Here is a 22,121-nt window from a genome sequence, read left to right on the forward strand (position 1 = left end):
TACCCAGCTGATACATTTAAGCATGCACTAAGTGATTAATAAAAGTCAAAATTCACTGTAAGATGATCAAAGTCTGAGGTTTTTTTAACCATCAGTTTAATTCTTGATCTTGAGGTTGGGCGATTGTTTCGCCGAACACCTCCGCTCAGTCCGCAATAACCTACCTGAACTCCCGGTGGCTCAGCACTTCAACTCCCCCTCCCATTCCCAATCCGACCTCTCTGTCCTGGGTCTCCTCCATTGCCAGAGTGAGCAACAGCGGAAATTGGAGGAACAGCAGCTCATATTCTGCCTGGGGACATTGCGTCCGGATGGCATTAACATTGAATTCTCCCAATTTTGCTAGCCCTTGCTGTCTCCTCCCCTTCCTTAACCTTCTAGCTGTCTCCTCCCACCCTCCCATCCGCCCGCCCTCGGGCTCCTCCTCCTCCTCCCCTTTTCCTTCCTTCTCCCTCCCACCCCCCATCAGTCTGAAGAAGGGTTTCGGCCCAAAACGTCGCCTATTTCCTTCGCTCCATAGATGCTGCTGCACCCGCTGAGTTTCTCCAGCAATTTTGTGTACCTTTAATTCTTGATCTTGTTCTTTTGAATACACTGGTTATTATTAAATACAGCCCATTTGTATATTTATCATGAATTAATACAAATTGTCTTGAAATAATTATTCTTCCAAATATTCTTTTCGACTATTGGTAGTAGCTAGTCTACCCTGTTAGCCCAAAGATCTCGCAATTGCAAACCCAATTAAGATTCTCTGCAATTTCCATGCAACCACACGTTCCAGCTTTTAAACCATTAAGCCTGGCACTTGTCAACCCTTTCGAAAAAGGGCAATGCAAAATTTACCCACAAACTTTGTCATAAAAACATACTATCTGGTCATCATTTCTTAACTGTTGATGGAATTGACTACCAAACTAGCTTAAAACATGTGAGTAGCATGTACCAAAAATCATTAATCAGCTGTAAGACATTTGCTATTAGTTAAAGTGTAGGGCAGTTGCTATATTAATGTGTGCTTACCACATTCTTGCAAAATGTTATGCTTATAATGCCACAGAAAGAGACCAGTCAGCCCATCAAGTCTATGCCGACTACCTGGAATCAAATCTGTTTGTCAAACTTCCCCTCCTTATTCCTTTGTATCCCTGCATCTCATACCCTCCTGCAATTGCCCAACTTTTCCTTTTTGGTTCCTTTGCATTTGTTATAGAATTATTATAATTGATATAATGAAGTGACTAGTAGAAACAGTCTGAAGAAGAGTCTCGACCTGAAACTATGGTATCAATTATAATTGATATAATGTAGTGACTTGCAGAAACAGTCTGTAGAAGGGTCTTGACCTGAAACGTCACCTATTCCTTCGCTCCATAGATGCTGCCTCACCCGCTGATTTTCTCCAGCTTTTATGTCTACCTTCTTATTCATTCTTTACAAAGCAAGTTTGTATGTTTATGTGTGCATGGTTTGAATAGTTGGTAACTTTTTTTTGTCTGAACACATTTATATTTTATTCCAGACTTGTTTCTTACCACCATGGATGCTAATGAGATTCGTTTTGAGATATGGGAAAACAAGGTATTCTATAATAGTATTGACTTTCTTAGTAAGTGAACTTGTTGAGCATTGGAATTAATGGTGATGGATGGATCTTGGGCATATTAATGGACATTGCTTTGTTTCTACTTGTATAGCTCATTCATCTATTTGATAGTCTTTTATGACTGGAAAGAAAAATTGCATTACCTTATACCACATACATTTCTTCATGAGCACACCATTTGTGACATTGGCATGTATTTTGTGGAATGACAAAGATTCTAATGGTGTAAATATTATCAGTGTTCCACGCTCATCCAACAAAATACAGGGGGAGCAGTTGAATTGAGATGAAATGGTCTATCATAGTGGATTCCACTGCCTGCGCACACCTAGTTTCATTGCCTGGAACTAATCAGGTTCTGTATGGCTGAAACTATCCTGGCGCCAATTGGTATGGCTCTGTGTAGTGGACAGGCCTTAATTAATTTAATTAGATTGTGTAGATAGACCAGAACAAGCTCCAGACACAAAGAACTTCTATAGAATTTGGCAAAAAATACCAATATTGCCACAAAAGCTACCATAATTAAACAAAATGTAAACACCATAATTTAACATAATTTTGCATTTTTTCTTTCATAAAGCCATTGAAATAAAAGGTCACAAAGTGTTGGAGTAGCTCAGCGGATCAGACAGCATCTTTGGAGTCATGGCTAAGTAACATTTTGGTTAGGGACCCTTCTTCAGACTGAAGATGGTTCCAATGTGGAACCGTGGTTCGAGTCCAGCAATGCAGCTCCAAGGCTATCCCACGGTGTCCTTAACACTTTAACAACCCTTTGATTTGAAAGATTGAACCTGTGATGAAAAAACTGACATTTTGCAAAGTTTGTGATCTAAGCTGAATAATCCGCTGAATGAGACTTGAACCCACTGGTTTATGACAAAGATATTACTGCAAGAGGTTTTTTTTCATTTATACCTCCTGAATTAATTAAGCAATTAAATTAATTTAAAAAAATTATAATTTAAGAGAAATAATGAGCTGCACAATAAAATAGCACATTAGCTGCTCCTTGATAAGTTTTGATTCAAGATTGTCTCAAGAATTTTCTTTCATAATTGTTTGAAAATTTATCATCAACAGGATGGAAATTTCTCCAAATCCCTTGATCTATATGCCACGCAAAAACCACCAAATGCCAAGAAAATTGGACAGTCCACGTTTGCGGATTTTGGTATGATTTGATATCTTTATTTTCTTTTTTGTTTTTTTAAAATAAACTAATGCGGTACATGCTTATTGAGTCTTGCATACAGAAAAATGAATGTTAACTTTGCAGATAAAATTAATATTTGCATTTTTGCTATCACAAGATGTAATTGGAATAAATGTTGCCATTTCCTACTGCTCTTTTTGTCCAATGTGGCATAGCGGTAGAGTTGCTGCCATACGTTGCCGGACACCTTGGTTTTATCCTGACCACGGGTGCTGTCTGTATAGACTATTTACAGTGCCCTCCATAATGTTTGGGACACAGCAATGTCATGTAAATGAAAGTAGTCATGTTTACTGTTTTGCTTCATATCCTTTGCATGCAATGACTGCTTGAAGTCTGTGATTCATGGACATCACCAGTGTCTTCTCTGGTGATGCTCTGCCAGGCCTGTATTGCAGCTTATGCTTGTTTTGGGGGATAGTCCCCTTCACTTTTCTCTTCAGCATATAAAAGGCATGCTCAATTGGGTCCAGATAAGGCAATTGACTGGCCACTCAAAAATTTACCATTTTTTAGCTTTGAAAAACTCCTTTGTTGCTTTAGCAGTATGTTTGGGATCATTGTCTTGCTGCAGAATGAACCGTCGGCCAATGAGTTTTGAGGCATTTGTATGAACTTGAGCAGATTGGATGTGTCTATACACTTCAGAATTCATTATGCTTTTACCATCAGCAGTTGTACCATTAATGAAAATAAGTGAGCCATACATGCCCAGGCCATAACACCCCCACCACCGTTTTTACAGATGAGGTAGTATGCTTTGGATCTTGGGCAGTTCCTTCTCTCCTCCATACTTTGCCCTTACCATCACTCTGATATAAGTTAATCTTTGTCTCAACTGTCCACAAGACCTTTTTCCAGAATAGTGGTTGCTCTTTTAAGTACTTCTTGGCAAACTGTAACCTGGCCATCCTATTTTTGCGGCTAACCAGTGGTTTGCATCTTGCAGTGTAGCCTCTGTATTTCTGTTCATGAAGTCTTCTGCGGACAGTGGTCATTGGCAAATCCACAACTGACACCTGAAGAATGATTCTGATTTGTCGGACAGGTATTTGGGGATTTTTCTTTATTATAGAGAGAATTCTTCTGTCATCAGCTGTGGAGGTCTTCCTTGGCCTGCCAGTCCCTTTGCGATTAGTAAACTCACCAGTGCTCTCTTTCTTCTTAATGATGTTCCAAACAGTTGATTTTGGTAAGCCTAAGGGTTGGCTGATGTCTCTAACAGTTTTATTCTTGTTTCTCAGTCTCATAATGGCTTCTTTGACTTTCAATGGCACAACTTTGGTCCTCCTGTTGATAAACAGCAATAAAAGTTTCCAAAGGTGATGGAAAGACTGGAGGAAAGATTAGGTGCTGAGAGCTCTCTTATACCTGCATTAAGGAGGCATTTAAACACACCTGAGCAATTACAATCACCCGTGAAGCCAAGTGTCCCAAACATTATGGTGCCCTGAAATGGGGGGACTATGTATAAACACAGCTGTAATTTCTACATGGTGAAACCAAAATGTATAAAAATGGCCTTTATTAAAATCTGACAATGTGCACTTTAACCACATGAGATTTTTTTCTATTACAAATCTCAAATTGTGGAGTACAGAGGCAAATAAATAAATGATGGGTCTTTGTCCCAAATATTAAGGAGGGCACTGCAGGGTTCTCCTGTGACCACCTGGGTTTTCTCCGGGTGCTCCTGTTTCCTCCCACACTCCAAAAACCTACGGGTTTGTAGGTTCATTGGCTTCTGTAAAATTGTAAATTGTCCCTAGTGTGCTGGATAGTGCTAGTGTACGAGGCTATTGCTGGTCGGTGAGGACTCGGTGGAACAATTGGCTTTTTTCCTCGTTGTATCTCTAAAGTCTAATTACCTCCACTGAAGCATAGCAAAATCTTATATCCTTTTTGATCATGCAAAATAAATGGTGAAATTACTCCTTGTTTATCTCGGTATGTTTAGATTGTGTGACTTGGTATAAAATATTTTAAAGGGTCTGGTAGTATGGTGAATAGTTAGTAATCCATAGACATAAGTTTGGTTAGCCCCAAAAAATAATTTTGTTTATTAAAATACTGATGCTATATTAAAGAAGAAAATCTACCACCTGTACCCAGGCTGGAATAAAAGACACTTGGACAGGAAAGGTTTAGAGGGATGTGGGTCAAAGCCAAGCAATGGGACAAGCTTAAATGGGGCATCTTGGTCGGCATGGAATTGTTGGACTGAATGGATTTGACTCCATGACTCAAGACTCAAATCCATATCCAAGTTCAAGTTCAAGTGAGTTTATTGTCATGTGTCCCTGTATAGGACAATGAAATTCTTGCTTTGCTTAAGCACACAGAAAATAGTAGGCATTTACTACAAAACAGATAAATGTGTCCATATACCATGATATAAATATATACACACATGAATAAATAAACTGGTAGTGCAAATAACAGAAAGTGGTTGCTAATAATCAGAGTTTTGTCCGAGCCAGGTTTAATAGCCTGATGGCTGAGGGGAAATAGCTATTCCTGAACCTGGTTGTTGCAGTCTTCAGGCTCCTGTACCTTCTACCTGAAGGTAGCAGGGAGATGAGTGTGTGGCCAGGATGGTGTGGGTCTTTGATGATACTGCCAGCCTTTTTGAGGCAGCGACTGCGATAAATCCCCTCGATGGAAGGAAGGTCAGAGCCGATGACGGACTGGGCAGTGTTTACTACTTTTTGTAGTCTTTTCCTCTCCAGGGCGCTCAAATTGCCGAACCAAGCCACGATGCAACCGGTCAGCATGCTCTCGACTGTGCACCTGTAGAAGTTAGAGAGAGTCTTCCTTGACAATCCGACTCTCCGTAATCTTCTCAGGAAGTAGAGGCGCTGATGAGCTTTTTTGATAATTGCGTTAGTGTTCTCGGACCAGGAAGGATCTTCAGAGATGTGCATGCCCAGGAATTTGAAGTTCTTGACCCTTTCAACCATCGACCCGTTGATATAAATGGGGCTGTGGGTCCCCCTCCTACTCCTTCCAAAGTCCACAATCAGTTCCTTGGTTTTGCTGGTGTTGAGGGCCAGGTTATTGCGCTGGCACCATATGGACAGTTGCTCGATCTCTCTTCTGTACTCTGACTCATCCCCATCAGTGATACGCCCCACAATAGTGGTGTCGTCAGCGAACTTGATGATGGAGTTCGCACTGTGGTTCGCTACGCAGTCATGGGTATAGAGTGAGTACAGCAGGGGGCTGAGCACGCAGCCTTGAGGTGCTCCCGTGCTGATTGTTATTGAGGCTGACACATTTCCACCAATACGAACAGACTGTGGTCTGTGGACGAGGAAGTCGAGGATCCAGTTGCAGAGGGATGCGCAGAGACCCAGTTCTGCGAGTTTGGTAACCAGTTTGGAGGGGATGGCTCCAATCTGCACTTTGAAACAGTCTACATATCAACTCAGTACAAGCAAAATTAATACTGCCCTTGACAGCAAAGGCTACATCTTGTGACTGAGTAATAGTGTACAGAATTCTAATTGAGATAGCAAATTTGATATTTTCCACTTGTAAGTGCCCTTTAACACAGCTCCATATTCTTTATAGTATCTCTAGAATCTCATTACGTAACCCCGATGTTACAGAATCTGCCGTGCCTTTAGATGATTCTCTTTCCAATGAATAATCGTGTTCTTTAATGTCAAGTCCCTTGTCTTTTCCTCAACAAGAGTCATGATGATTATCATGCAGAGTTTATTTAAAATGTAAGTGATAATTTTATAGATATGTGTAGATGTAATTTAATGACTTCACAACAAATTTCACTTTAAAAATGTATCTTCTGGAAATAAAAAATATGGCCTTCAGTCATCTGGGAAGCTGCCACTTGGGATCTAGTACATAGAAAGCACAAATTGATGTAGTAATGCATGGAAAGGAACAATCATAAGACACTGGAGCAGATAAGGACTGTCGGCCCATCAAGGGCTGGCACTGTGGTAGAGTTGCTGCCTTACAGCGCCAGAGACCCAGGTTTGATCCTGACTACAGGTGCTATCTGTATGCAGTTTGTATGTTCTCCCTGTGATCACGTAGGTTTTCTCCGGGTGTTCGGGTATTTCCCACACCCCAACGATGTACGCGTTTATAGGTTAATTGGCTTCACAAATATTGTAAATTGTCCTTAGTCTGCAGACTGCAATCATTCCGTAAACCTTCTCTGGACCCACTTCATCGCCAACACACCCCATTTCAGATATGGGGCCCATAACTGCTCACAAAACTCCAAATGTGGTCTGGCCCTTGCCTTATAAGGCCTCAGCATTTGGGTCATTCATCTGATTTATTTTGAAAGTAAGTTCAATATCATTTTGAGATGTTGAGGGATTTGGCCTGCGAATTGGCCACTGAATGCGATTTGCCTGTTTTAGAATCCTCCTGTTATATTTGGTATCCTCAGCTCTCATTTTGCTGTTCTAAGATGGGCTCACTTTCTTGGGCAAGCACATCAGTATTATATAGAAAGGGGAGTTTGTGATTAGTTTGAGACTGACCGTGCTTTTTGGCTCAATTTCTGCTGCTTTAAGTGCTATGGTTGACTGTTAAAATTTGCACTGTAACTTTTCGAATCCAAGAAGATTTCATCGACAGGGATATTTTGTTCACAAATTTCTTGAGTAGAATGGAGCACTAGGGGTGAGAAAAAAACAAAAGGATTTGCAGATATCTGCAACCACAAGACGAGGATAAAAAAAGGATTGACGTGAACATTTCAGTTATGCATAGAGCAGCACATTCAATTACTTTTCTTTACAATGAAGCCAGATTGCCTTCTGTTGTACTAACTGAGACCATCACTAAATTGCACATTTCATTGCTTCAAACTCTGAAGACCACTTCCAAAAAGTGAGATAAGCAGCATTGGTCAAATTATGGTGCATTCCTCTTTCAAGCAGATTACAATGTGCTCTCGCCTGAGCAAATAAGTTATCCCTGAGCCAGATTGTTAACACATTCATCCACAATATGGTCATAGGTGCCAAATATCTTCATGTGAATGATTAAGAAAGAACTACAGATGCTGGAAAAATCGAAGGTAGACATAAATGCTGGAGAAACTCAGCGGGTGAGGCAGCATCTATGGAGCGAAGGAATAGGTGACGTTTCGGATCATTCAGTAACACAAAGGTAGTCAGATATGCTGGAAAAACTCAGTGGGTGAGGCAGCATCTATGGAGCAAAGGAATAGGTAACGTTTCGGGTCGAGACCCTTCCGGGTCTCGACCCGAAACGTCACCTATTCCTTCGCTCCATAGATGCTGCCTCACCCGCTGAGTTTCCCCAGCATTTTTGTCTACCTTCATGTGAATGAGATATTTGTAAATATGGACCAGTGATTATGCATTGGAGAAATCTGCCAAGGAACTGAGTGAGGATGTTGCCAAGATTTGCATGGAATGGAATGGAAAACATTATTGTCACATGTGACAAGGCACAGTGAAATTATTTGCTTGCATTCCCAATGTATACAAATAGCATCCACCGACGGCGCAGACAAAGTTTGACGCAGGTTTTATGGGAAGGGCAGTCAGGGAGGAAGATGGGGCATGTGAGTGTTTTCTCTTGCAGAGGTGTCTGAATATGCACTTCATGGAATGCCAATAGAGACAGAAGAGATAGAAACATAGAAAATAGGTGCAGGAGTAGGCCATTCGGCCCTTCGAGCCTGCACCGACATTCAATATGATCATGGCTGACCAACCAACTCAGTATCCTGTACCTCCCTTCTCTCCATACCCCCTGATCCCTTTAGCCACAAGGGCCACATCTAACTCCCTCTTAAATATAGCCAATGAACTGGCCTCAACTCCCTTCTGTGGCAGAGAATTCCACAGATTCACCACTCTCTGTGTGCAAAATGTTTTTCTCATCTCGGTCCTAAAAGACTTCCCCCTTATCCTTAAACTGTGACCCCTTGTTCTGGACTTCCCCAACATCGGGAACAATCTTCCTGCATCTAGCCTGTCCAAACCCTTAAGAATTTTGTACGTTTCTATAAGAGCCCCCCTCAATCTTCTAAATTCGAGCGAGTACAAGCCAAGTCTATCCAGTCTTTCTTCATATGAAAGTCCTGCCATCCGTTCTGGGCTCTTGGCTCTCCTTCACCTATATGGCAGACTGCACCCATTTAGCTTTGCTGCCCCACATCATGACCACCATCATAAATAAAAATGCATCTGCTATTTGACGGCACCCAGCCAACGATGCAAGCTGTGCCTAGTTTCTTAATAGATATTGTTGCACTTCACCAGTCATCAATACACACCAGACTTTCAACATCTTGTGAACAAGCAGGCTGATGCTTGGCAACAAAGTGAATCCTCAACAAATTGCTTACGATGGTAGAAACCCATAAAACGGATATAAAAGAATGATGTAATGGGTGATAACAGCCACCATATGCTGCAAGTTAAATGATCGATCCAGGAAGCCATTGATAGAAGATGGACACAAAATGCTGGAGTAACTCAGCAGGACAGGCAGCATCTCCGTATATAAAAGGAATGGGTGGAATGTCACCCGTTCCTTCTCTCCAGACATACTGCCTGTCCCGCTGAGTTACTCCAGCATTTTGTGTCAACCTTTGGTTTAAACCAGCATCTGCGGTTCCTACACTAGCCATTGATAGAATTGTTTTTTTTAATGTAAACAGTTATTCTTTTGCTAATTTATCTGGAAAGAATTCTGCCAAAAGTACAAGCATTGAATTTTCTAATTTCAGGAAATGTTCATCTCCTGCGTGTTTTCCCCAATCCTTCCCTTTCCATTCTACCTCTGATCATCCCATTTCTGCACTCCCTTTTGTCCATACCAAAGTGTTCATCTTTCCATGACTTACAAATTGCATCTCAATATCCCAATAGAAAAATACTACAATTGTGGAAATCCAAGAAAAAGACAAAAATTGCTGAAATATTCAACAAATTTGGTTGCTGGAAATACATAGACTCTAACTTCATGGCAAGGAGCATAGCATCACAAACAACACTGCTAAGCTAAATCTTTCAAGCAATGCAGAGTGAAATGTTGCAATCAGAATAATTTTTGGAAGGTTTTGCAAAAACTCTGCAGACCAAAGTTGTGATTCTCTTCTGTGGAGTTGTTAACCTGCTGTGAAACAGCAAGATACTAATGAAGACTTGTGACTGCTTTTATGTTCTGTTGAGAGGTTCTGATACAAAAAGATTGTATATAGATACAAAAAGTAGTACAGATTTGACATTAAATAGATGTATATGTCTTTTTATTGTCTGTTGACAAGATTTCTGCTTCACTGTCTTATTTAGGCCATTTTTTTTGGTGCTAATTATTGGTCCCACTGAAACGGTCTCTGTTCATCTGCAATTCTTCTCCCTGAGGCTTTATTTGCATTTAATTAGGAAACCTAATTTCCTGGGAATCAACGACACAACAACTGCATACTGAGTTGTTTGCCCACAATTCTAGATAGTAAATAGCTTTGGAACTCGCAGTGAACTGAATGAATACCTCATCTGAAAAATGATCAGAAATGACTGCACTAAAAATACAAGGTGCCCTTGTAAACAATAAAGGGCACAGGTTCCTGTAAAATGGATTTTATCAAGAATAATCTAACATTTTCAGAAGGTTGAATGTTCAGAATGAAGTGATTGTAAACTGCAGTTATTAGCATGTACCAGACCTTTTGGTCTTCAGTGGTGGAGACTTTCAATTCAATCCAAGCATGTTTATTTGATGAGATAGAACTCTAAATTAACTCTGTTCAGCTTGAATACCACTCAAGGTCAGCCTGGTACTGCAAAGTAACACTTCATTGTATTGTTCTGGTATATACAGTGCCCTCCATAATGTTTGGGACAAAGATCCATTATTTTTTTTTTGCCTCTGTACTCCACAATTTGTGATTTATAATAGAAAAAAAAACCTGTGGTTAAAGTGCACATTGTCAGATTTTAATAAAGGCCATTTTATACATTTTGGTTTCACCATGTAGAAATTACAGCTGTGTTAATACATAATCCCCCCCATTTCAGGGCACCATAATATTTGGGACACAGCAATGTCATGTAAATGAAAGTAGTCATGTTTAGTATTTTGTTGCATATCCTTTGCATGCAATGACTGCTTGAAGTCTACAATTCATGTACATCACCAGTTGCTGGGTGCCTTCCCTGGTGATGCTCTGCCAGGCCTGTATTGCAGCCATCTTTAGCTTATGCTTGTTTTGGGGGCTAGTCCCTTCAGTTTTCTCTTCAGCATATAAAAACCATGCTCAATTGGGTTCAGATCGGATGATTGACGGCCACTCAAGAATTGACATTTTTTCACTTTGAAAAATTCATTTGTTGCTTTAGCAGTATGTTTGGGATCATTGTCTTGCTGTAGAATGAACCACCGGCCAATTAGTTTTGAGACATTTGTTTGAACCTGAGCAGATAGGATGTGTCTATACACATCAGAATTCATTATGCTACTACCATCAGCAGTTGTATTATCAATGAAGATAAGTGAACCAGTACCTTCAGCAGCCATACATGCCCAGACCATAACATCCCCACCACCGTGTTTCACAGATGTGGTGGTATACTTTGGATCTTGGGCAGTTCCTTATCTCCTCCATACTTTGCTCTTGGCATCACTCTGATATGTTAATCTTTGTCTCATCTGTCCACAAGACCTTTTTCCAGAACTGTGGTTGCTCTTTTAAGTACTTCTTGGCAAACTGTAACCTGGCCATCCTATTTTTGCGGCAAACCAATTGTTTGCATCTTGCAGTGTAGCCTCTGTATTTCTGTTCATGAAGTCTTCTGCGGACAGTGGTCATTGATAAATCCACACCTGACTCCTGGAGAGTGTTTCAAATCCGTCGGACAGGTGTTTGGGGATTTTTATTATAGGGAGAATTCTTCTGTCATCAGCTGTGGAGGTCTTCCTTGGCCTGCCAGTCCCTTTGCAATTAGTAATGCCCCTGTCCCACTTAGGAAACCTGAACGGAAACCTCTGGAGACTTTGCGCCCCACCCAAGGTTTCCGTGCGGTTCCCGGTGGTTTTTGTCAATCTCCCTACCTGTTTCCACTACTTGCAACCTCCGGCAACTACCTGCAACCTCCGGGAACCGCACGGAAACTTAGGTGGGGCGCAAAGTCTCCAGAGGTTTCCGTTCAGGTTTCCTAAGTGGGACAGGGGCATAAGCTCACCAGTGCTCTCTTTCTTCTTAATGATGTTCCAAACAGTTGATTTTGGTAAGCCTAAGGTATGGCTGATGTCTCTAACAGTTTTATTATTGGTTCTCTGTCTCACAATGGCTTCTTTGACTTTCAATGGCACAACTTTGGTCCTCATGTTGATAAACAGCAATAAAAGTCTCCAAAGGCGATGGAAAGACTGGAGGAAAGACTAGTTGCTGAGAGCTCTCTTATACCTGCATTAAGGAGGCATTTAAACACACCTGAGCAATTACAAACACCGATGAAGCCAATGACTGCAGGCTAAACCATATTGTTTGTTTTGTTTTGTTTTTGTCTTTTGTTTTTACCTTGTTTGGGATGTGTTTACCTTGTTTGGGACTAAAGATGGAAATTAGCTACTGGCTACAATCTTGCATATTACATGTAAATGTTTATTAATATGCACTGTCCCTAATAAAATCAATTCAAAATCAATTCAATTCTCAAAAATTATGGTGCCCTGAAATGGGGGGACTATGTATAAACACAGCTGTAATTTCTACATGGTGAAAACAAAATGTATAAAATACCCTTTAATAAAATCTGGAAAATAGTGCACTTTAACCACATGTGATTTTTTTTCTATTACAAATCTCAAATTGTGGAGTACAGAGGCAAATAAATAAATGATGGGTCTTTGTCCCAAACATTATGGAGGGCGCTGTATAAAAATCAGCTTTTTTAAATCATTTGCAGCAATTATTGGTCATCCCGATAGAAGCATATTAAATTATAAGAGGCATAGATAGATAGTGGATGGAAATGTCAAAGACTATAGTGTACAACTTTAAGGTAGATGGGGCAGTTTAAAGATGTATGGTACAAGTTTTTTTTACACAAAGTTGTTGGTCCCTGGAACAAACTGCCAGGAGTGATGGTGGAGGCAGATATGACAGTGGCATTTAAGATGCTTTTAAATAGGCATATGAATATGCTGGAATGGAAGGATATGGATCACGTGTAGCCAGAGGTGATTAGTTTCACCTGACATCATGTTCGGCACGGACATTGTGGGCCAGAGGGCACGTTTCATTGTTGTATTCCTGAGACCCCAGAACATGGCGATAAGCCACTTTCTCAAATGGCCATAAATCCTTCTTGTGAAAGTCCTGCCACAACATCACTGGGAAGCAAATTCCTGAATTTAAATGCAATAATAATGGAGGAGCAGCGATATATTTCCATGTTAGGATGATGTGCAGGTGGTGGTGTCCGCATACACCTCTGGCCCTTATCTTTGATGGTGGAGGTTGTGGGATTGTGAGGTCCTACAATTATAGCCTGGGTGAGTGACTAGTGCATTTGTAAATGGTTCATTGTACCTGCATCTCTTCATACTTCTGCATACGACAATAAACTTGACTTGCCAGTCATTTCTTAATTCTCCACCGTTCTTTTTGAATCCTTTTTTGACTTTCATATTAAAGCACTCCTATAATTTATCTTCTTCATCGAATATTTGTGTATCACTATTCCTGCTTCATCAAAATCTTCTAATCCTTAGACTTACTACTCTTGTTAATAGTCTTCTTGGCAGCATTGTAAGCTTCTTCTTTTAATCTAATGCTATATTTAATCTACTTAGTGAGCCATGGTGGGATCAATTTTGTGGTGTGTTAATTTTTAACTCGATTCTCCATCACAATATTGACGCTCTTCACATAGATGAAAGATATAAAATCTCTTCGAAGAAGTTGAGAAATCACAGGTTGAGGGGAAAACGTTTATTTATTTTTTTAAACAGGGCGTTTGGGGGGTAAAATATCTAGAAACAATCCTCTCGAATCATATTATGTGATTTTAAACTAGTCTGCCACAGGCTACAGTAATTACCTTTATGTTTTGGGAGATGGCCAGAAGCAGTTGCGATGCACTGCAGAAGGAACTTGGTAAACTGGTATCTATCACACATCCCTCCCAATGACCATTCCTGAGGTTCCTTATTCCATCTTTGAAGTTAATCATTTTTCATTGCCTAAACTAGTTCTTACATTGCATAAAGTGAATGCGCATATGTATTATAAAGATATATGTATGAAGGCATATATTGTCTGAAGAAGGGTCTCAACCCAAAACGTCACCTATTCCTTACCTCAGTGATGCTGTCTGACCCTTCAGCTTTTTGCGTCTATCTTGTATTTATAATGCTGCCTCATCATGACTACTTATCCTTTTGTTTAGATTAATATACAATTTATTTTCTTAAAATAATTTCCAAGCACGTCAGTAAGTTGAAGGTTTATTTCTCTTTCAGATGGAGATGGTCGGCAGGACCATTTGCTGCCAGTGTGCATGGACGACAGTTGCCGTGAGAGTGCCATCTATCGGACAGTGCCAGGTTCTGATAAGGTACGGTCCCCATACATCTATGGTTGGTATTAATTTTAAACTGCAGCACTATATTGTTTGTCTTAAGACAGTACACATGGCACAGAATGACTACCTGAGGAAGAATGTAGACAATCGGAATCTTTTTCCCAGGGTGGAAATGTCCAACACTAGCGGCATGACGATAAGGTGAGAGGGGGAAGGTTTAATGGAGATGTGCTGGGCAAGGTTTTTATGCAGTTGTGAGGGCCTGGAATGCATTGTCAAGGAAGGTGTTCGAGGCAGGTACGATAGTGGTGTTGAATAGACTTTTAGATAGGACGTGGAAGTGCAGTGAATAGATGGAGTGTTTAAGAGGAACTGCAGATGCTGGAAAATCGAAGGTAGACAAAAGTGCTGGAGAAACTCAGCGGGTGCTGCAGCATCTATGGAGCGAAGGAAATAGGCAACGTTTCGGGCAGAAACCGAAGACAAAGCTTAGACAAAAATGCTGGAGAAACTCAGCGGGTGCAGCAGCATCTATGGAGCGAAAGAAATAGACAACGTTTCGGGCTGAAACCCTTTGGGTTTCGTCCCGAAACATTGCCTATTTCCTTCGCTCCATAGATGCTGCTGCATCCGCTGAGTTTCTCCGACACGTTTGTCTACCAGTGAATAGAGAGATATGGATCCTGTACAGGCAGATAAGAAATTTAACTTGGCATCATGTTCGGCTCAAACATTGTGGGCCGAAGGGCCTGAGTCTGTGCTCTTATGGTCTATTTTCTAATTGAGAGAGCATTTGTTGGCTAAGTTGGAGATGTACAGGGTCGAGCAGTTAATGTGTTGTGCAAAACGTGCTGATCACATTTGTCAAAATTAAAGATATTTGTTTTCAGGATCACAGTCGTGATCATCTATAGTTTCACCGTCATTACAATGACAAAATATAGTCCAATATTCCACCATGGCAAGAATTTGAACAGCTTCATTGAGTCTCATCCACGTTAGCAAGAAACCCTGAAGAAAAGGACAATATCAGAAGAGGTTGAAAGGAAACTAAAAATCCCCAAATTATTTGGTTATCATTATCACAAAACTATAACAAGTTATGTACTTTTTACTTCTTGACAGAATAAAGAATTAGATTTTCTGGGGAGGGAGAGAATTGCATCGTGAGTGGACTTGGGGATGGTTGATATTTACAATTAGAGAGGAATTTTCATTCTCTGACGTATTGATCTGCTGAACACTGCAATCTCTATGTGATTGCTTCCCACATCTACAGCATATATCACAACCTAATTTGTTGGCTTCAATACTTTTCCATTTCTATGTCCATGTCACAATAAATGATGTCTTGCAGATGCTGTAAATCAGATACTAATATAAAATGTTGGAAATACTAAGAAGGTCAGTCAGTATCTGAGGAGACTATAAGGCAGAACCATTTTCAGGGAATGACATTTCATCAGAAGAAGGAAAAGTCGGAAAAAAAACAAGTTTAAAATTCTCATAATTTTGTTAGTCCTTGCTGTCTCCTCCCCTTCCTCAGCTCTCCTCCCATCCCCCAGCCTTCGGGCTCCTCCTCCTTTTTCCTTTCTTCTCCCCGCCCCCCCACCCCCGATCAGTCTGCAAGTTTCTCCAGCTTTTTTGTGTACCTTAAAATTCTCATGTTTGGAGTTCTTGGATTTTCCAGGTAAAGCAGTCGGCAATTGCAAATTATTGATAACCTGGTTTACTTTACAGGATTTTAGTGTACATTTGTACTCAAGTTATGTTGAGAAAATTGACTATTTTGCTGCCAGGTATTGGCACCTTCAGTATTGTGAAGCCTTTTTCGGGACCTAGTTAACCCCAAGTAAATACTGAGATATTTAAAGTATTGATGTATCATTTCTCTAACTATGTGATTCAGCAACAAGCTCCAATATAGAGTTTGGGAAGCAGTGCATTGGGCCATTATACAACTGATATAGACAGACAAATAAAGTTATCTGACGTTGTAGACCTTAATGTAAAATACAAAAGTACTAGTGGAACTCGGAGGCATCGGAGATGTCCTCATTCTTTAGGGAACGGGGGTTCCCCTCTTCGACCATAGACGAGGCTCTTACCAGGGTCTCCTCTATGTCACGTAGCTCTGCTCTCACTCCCCATCACCCCCACTCGTAACAGAGTCCCCTTTGTCCTCACCTTACACCCTACCAGCCGTCACATACAACAGATAATCCTCCGACATTTTCGCCACCTCCAACGGGATCCCACCACTGGCCACATCTTCCCATCTCCTCCCCTTTCGGCTTTTCACAGAGCCCACTCCTTCCGTAACTCCTTGGTCAATACGTCCCTTCCCACCCAAACCGCCCCCTCCCCTAATACTATCCCTTGCAACCGCAGGAAATGCTACATTTGTCACTTTACCTCCCCCCTCGACTCCTTCCAAGGACCCAAGCAGTCTTTCCAGGTGAGGCAGAGGTTCACTTGCACCTCCTCCAACCTCATCTATTACATCCGCTGCTCTAGGTGTCAACTGCTCTAAATCGGTGAGACCAAGCGCAGGCTTGGCGATCACTTCGCCAAACCCCTTCGCACAGTTCGCATTAACCAACCAGATCTCCCGGTGGCTCAGCACTTCAATTCCCCCTCCCCCTCCCATTCCGAATCCAACCTTTCTGTCCTGGACCTCCTCCATGGCCAGAGTGAATCCCACTACAAATTGGAGGAGCAGCACCTCATATTTTGCTTGGGTAGTTTACACCCCAGCAGTATGAACATTGACTTCTCCAATTTCAGGTAGTCCCTGCTTTCTCCCTCCTTCCCCTCCCCTTCCCAGCTTTCCCACAGCCCACTGTCTCTGCCTCTTTCTTTCTTCTTCCCCCCACCCCCACATCAGTCTGAAGAAGGGTCTCGACCCGAAACGTCAAATATTCCTTCGCTCCATAGATGCTGCCTCACCCGCTGAGTTTCTCCAGCATCTATGGAGCAAAGGAATAGGTAACGTTTCGGGTCGAGACCCATTCCGGGTCTCGACCCGAAACGTCACCTATTTCTTCATCAGTCAGAAGAAGGGTCTCGACCCAAAACGTCACCTTTTCCTTCGCTCCATAGATGCTGCCTCACCCGCTGAGTTTCTCCAGCATCTATGGAGCGAAGGAATAGGTAACGTTTCGGGTCGCGACCCTTCCGGGTCTCGACCCGAAACGTCACCTATTCCTTCATCAGTCAGAAACAGGGTCTCGACCCGAAACATCACCTATTCCTTCGCTCCATAGATGCTGCCTCACCCGCTGAGTTTCTCCAGCATCTATGGAGCGAAGGAATAGGTAACGTTTCGGGTCGCGACCCTTCCGGGTCTCGACCCGAAACGTCACCTATTCCTTCATCAGTCAGAAACAGGGACTCGACCCGAAACATCACCTATTCCTTCATCAGTCAGAAGCAGGGTCTCGACCCGAAATGTCACCTATTTCTTCGCTCCATAGATGCTGCCTCACCCGCTGAGTTTCTCCAGCATCTATGGAGCGAAGGAATAGGTAACGTTTCGGGTCGCGACCCGAAACGTCACCTATTCCTTCATCAGTCAGAAACAGGGTCTCGACCCGAAACATCACCTATTCCTTCATCAGTCAGAAGCAGGGTCTCGACCCGAAATGTCACCTATTCCTTCGCTCCATAGATGCTGCCTCACCCACTGAGTTTCTCCAGTATTTTTGTCTACCTTTGATTTTTCCAGCATCTGCAGTTCTTTCTTAAACAGTGGAACTCAGCAGATCAGGTGGCAAATGTGGAACAAATTGATAAACAACATTTTGGTTCGGAACCCTTCTTCATACAGATGTCGAATTTCATCTTGGATCCAGATGGTTGGAACTTGGCCACCCAGATGATAAGGTGCTATTCCTTAAACATGTGCTGGGCGTCATTGCGACAGAGAATTAAGATGAAAGGCAAAGGGAAGCCCAAGGTTGACCCTCTGAACTGAACACAGACCTTCTGCAAAGTTGTCGACCTATCTGCATTTGATTTCTCCACTGTCGAAGGGACCAGATTGTGAATACCAAACGTGATTGGAAGTGCAAGTGAATCACTGCTTCATTTGGAAAAAACTATTTGTTTTGGTCTTTGAATGGCAGGAAGAGAAGAGTTGAAAGGACAAGTGTAAAAAGGGAAAGTGCTGTAAGAAGCAGGGTCATGAACAATGGACCAGGGTGATGGTCTGTTAAATGCAGAAATCTCTGACATGGAAGGTGAGGAGCAGGAGACTTCGATCCTTGTTCTGTGCTGGAGCTGGATTGAGAGCAGAGATACGGGAAATGGAAAAGATGTGTTCAAGGGCTTTGTTGACAATGGTAATGGAGAAACCATGCTTCAGGAAGAAGGAAGGCATTTCAAAGCAACCTGTACAGAAAGTGTCATCATTAAAGCAGAGATTGGGGAATATGGCAAAGGGAATAGAGTCCTTACAGGCTAGCAGGGTGTGACATAGAGTAGTTGTGATAGCTATGGGAGTAGGTAGGTTTGTGAAGCCAGTCATGTGTGAATTAATTCCAATTGATGTATGATGACAGATTAGAAATATGATACGAGTTAATTTATGTTTGATCTCAATGGTCTTTGGCTAAAAATCCTTATGTTTCACATTAACAGTGGATACCGATTTTATCTAATCTGAAGAATGGTGATACTATTTGGGGATTTACTTCACGAGAGCCAACAGATTTGTTGCCCTATCCATTTCCGATCTCCATTCATATAGGGGACTACAATATGGATGGGTTTCCTGATGCATTGGCCATACTGAAGAACACCTCAGGCAGGTAGGCTGATATTTCTTTTAAACAATATTCAGGGTGGTTGAAAGCTCTCTAAATTATTCTCAAGTTATTTTTAAAGATGCAGTGCATGTACAGACATCATGCACACCATAAAATGTTTATATGTCAGAAAATCAATGCGTAACAGAGAGAGATTACTCTCTATAAATGCTTCAAAGTAACTTGATAAGTTTGACTCCTTTCTAATACATGGGATTTCTGGATATTTATTCGCATGTTGTTGTCATTCTGTAATCACGCTTGTCTCTTTGTGCAAACAGCAATACTCTAACCTCTCATGTGACATGCAAATCTCAATAGTTACCAGGGGAGAAGACAGCTGGTCTTGACTTATTACTGTTCTATCTCGTATTTCCTTCACTTGTATTAAAGAGGTTGGCAGATGTATATATGGATCGGGAAACCTGCTCCCAGGCAGGGGTTGACTCAGGTATTTTTCAGCTTTTTGATTTGGCTTACAGGGCTCTCACTTAACTTTTTTTCTCTGTTGCCAGCCGGGCAACCTAGGCAGCTTTTTAGGTTGCCAAATGACAGTTTAGGTGGTCATTTAAGACGGCTTGCATGACGTGTGCGATAATGTGCTTGGACGAAGTGCGTAGTTACCAGTCGGAATTATGCTCAATTAAGCATTCCCATATTATTTCTGCTTCAAATAAAGTCACAAACTAAACATATTCACCAATCAAGACATGATATATACCACAATGACATGCAGTAAAATTATAATACAGTATCTCAACTCTTTTTACACATTGCAATGAATACAATTTCTATTATTTCTTTCCACTTCCAAACAAAAATCTGGTTGGATTATTCAGCGTATGATCAACCTCGGTGAGACCAAATGCAGGCTTGGCGATCGCTTCGCACAACACCTCCACTCAGTTTGCAATAACCAACCTGATCTCCCGGTGGCTCAGCACTTCAACTCCCCATTCCGAATCCGACCTTTCTGTCCTGGGCCTCCCCCATGGCCAGAGTGAGGCCCACCGCAAATTGGAGGAGCAGCACCTCATATTTCGCTTGGGTAGTTTACACCCAAGCCGTATGAACATTGGCTTCTCCAATTTCAGGTAGTCCTTGCTTTCTCCCTCCTTACCCTCCCATTCCCAGCTCTCCCACAGCCAACTGTCTCCGCCTCTTCATTTATTTTTTCCGCCCCACCCGACATCAGTCTGAAGAAGGGTCTCGACCCGAAACGTCGCCTATTTCTTCGCTCCATAGATGCTGCCTCACCCGCTGAGATTCTTCCCATCTCCTCCCCTGCGGGCTTTCTGCAGAGACCGCCCCCTCCATAACTCCCTGGTCAATTTGTCCCTTCCCACCCAAACCACCACCTCTCTTGGCACTTTCCCTTGCAACTGCAGGAAATGCTACACTTGTCGCTTTACCTCCCCCCTTGACTACATTCAAGGACCCAAGCAGTCTTTCCAGGTGCTCCAACCTCATCTATTGCATCCGCTGCTCTACATCGGTGAGACCAAGTGTAGGCTTGGAGATCGCTTCGCCCTATACCCCGCTCGGTTCGCAATAACTACCCTGATCTCCCGGTGGCTCAGCACTTCAACTCCCCCTCCCATTCCGAATCCAACCTTTCTGTCCTGGGCCTGCTCCATGGCCAGAGTGAGGCCCACCGTAAATTGGAGAAGTAGCAAAGTTCTGTTATACCACTTTCCTCACCCACTCATGACACATTAGGGGCAATTTTACAGAGACAAGTTAAGCTCCAAAGCCAATGCGTCTTTAGGATGTGGGAGGAAACACACATGCTTGCAGGGAGAATGTGCAAATTCAACACAGACAGTGCTCGAGGACAGGATCGAACACAGATCTCTGGTGTGTGAGGCAGCAAGTCCACCAGCTGTGCCACTATATTTTATTTTCCAACACACAAAATATTATACGTTGATAACTTTTGGTTACTAAAAAAAATGAAACTCTCCATTTTCAGTCTTAAATCTCTAAGTCACACTGTGTCCTTTACAGCTACTGTATGTTTTAATTCAGTGCAAGACTATGGGGCAGTACATTGGCCATTAAGTTGCTGCCTAAAATTGCCAGAGACCTGGAATTGACCCTGAATATGGGTGCTCTCTGTATGGAGTTTGCTCCTTTTCCCTTTGTTCGCATACACACACACACACACACACACACACACACACACACACACACACACACACACACACACACACACACACACACACACACACACACTTTATAACATTGTTTACAGAGTACTATGTTAACATATTCTTTTGTGCTGCTGCAAGCTCGCTGGGCCGAAGGGCCTGTTTCCACGCTGTATCTTTAAATTAAACTAAAAACACTAAAACCAGAGGAAATCTAAAGAAGGGTCTCTACCCGAAACGTCACCCAATTTCTTCTATCCAGAGATGCTGGCTGCTCCATGGAGTTCCTCTGCACAATTAAAGTATGGAATAGTCTTCACCCTACCATAGTTACCCAACCATCACAACTAAATTTAAGGTAGCTCTTATTTCCCAAGAACCCTTTTTTTGCTTAAGTCCAAGTCAAGAGTCAAGAGAGTTTTATTGTCATGTGTCCCAGATAGGACAATGAAATTCTTGCTTGCTGCAGAACAACAGAATATGTAAACATAATACAGAACAGGAGATAAAAGTTCACTGTGTCTATATACCATAGACCATATATATACACAATAAATAAACAGATAAAGTGCAATAGGCTGTTATTTTTCAGAGTTTGGAGTTTGGTGGTGGTGGGTCCACTCCTGTATAAATTTCATTTGGAATATTTTTGGAGGACCAGGAAACCAAGAAGCAAGAGTTACTCCAGGGAGTTACTCCAGCTGCAGGGAGTGATTCTGAGTTGGACCGGAGAGCAATGGAGGCCAGATCTCCCACAATGCAAAGGGAGGGAGAAAGTGGCCAATG

General features: G+C 41.9%; 1 protein-coding gene across 2 annotated transcripts in view; it reads left to right on the forward strand.

Moving 5' to 3' along the window:
* The window catches only part of itfg1 (integrin alpha FG-GAP repeat containing 1), a 124,402-nt gene that overhangs the window by 24,054 nt on the left and 78,227 nt on the right, over positions 1-22,121 (forward strand). For both annotated transcript variants that reach the window (XM_033036401.1, XM_033036402.1), the window contains exons 7-10: positions 1,523-1,581; positions 2,693-2,783; positions 14,316-14,410; positions 19,019-19,188. In XM_033036401.1, the coding sequence (XP_032892292.1) occupies positions 1,523-1,581; positions 2,693-2,783; positions 14,316-14,410; positions 19,019-19,188 (415 nt within the window). The remainder of the gene's footprint in view (positions 1-1,522; positions 1,582-2,692; positions 2,784-14,315; positions 14,411-19,018; positions 19,189-22,121) is intronic.

Source organism: Amblyraja radiata, chromosome 17, assembly GCF_010909765.2.
Source record: "Amblyraja radiata isolate CabotCenter1 chromosome 17, sAmbRad1.1.pri, whole genome shotgun sequence".
Classification (NCBI taxonomy): Eukaryota; Metazoa; Chordata; class Chondrichthyes; order Rajiformes; family Rajidae; genus Amblyraja; species Amblyraja radiata.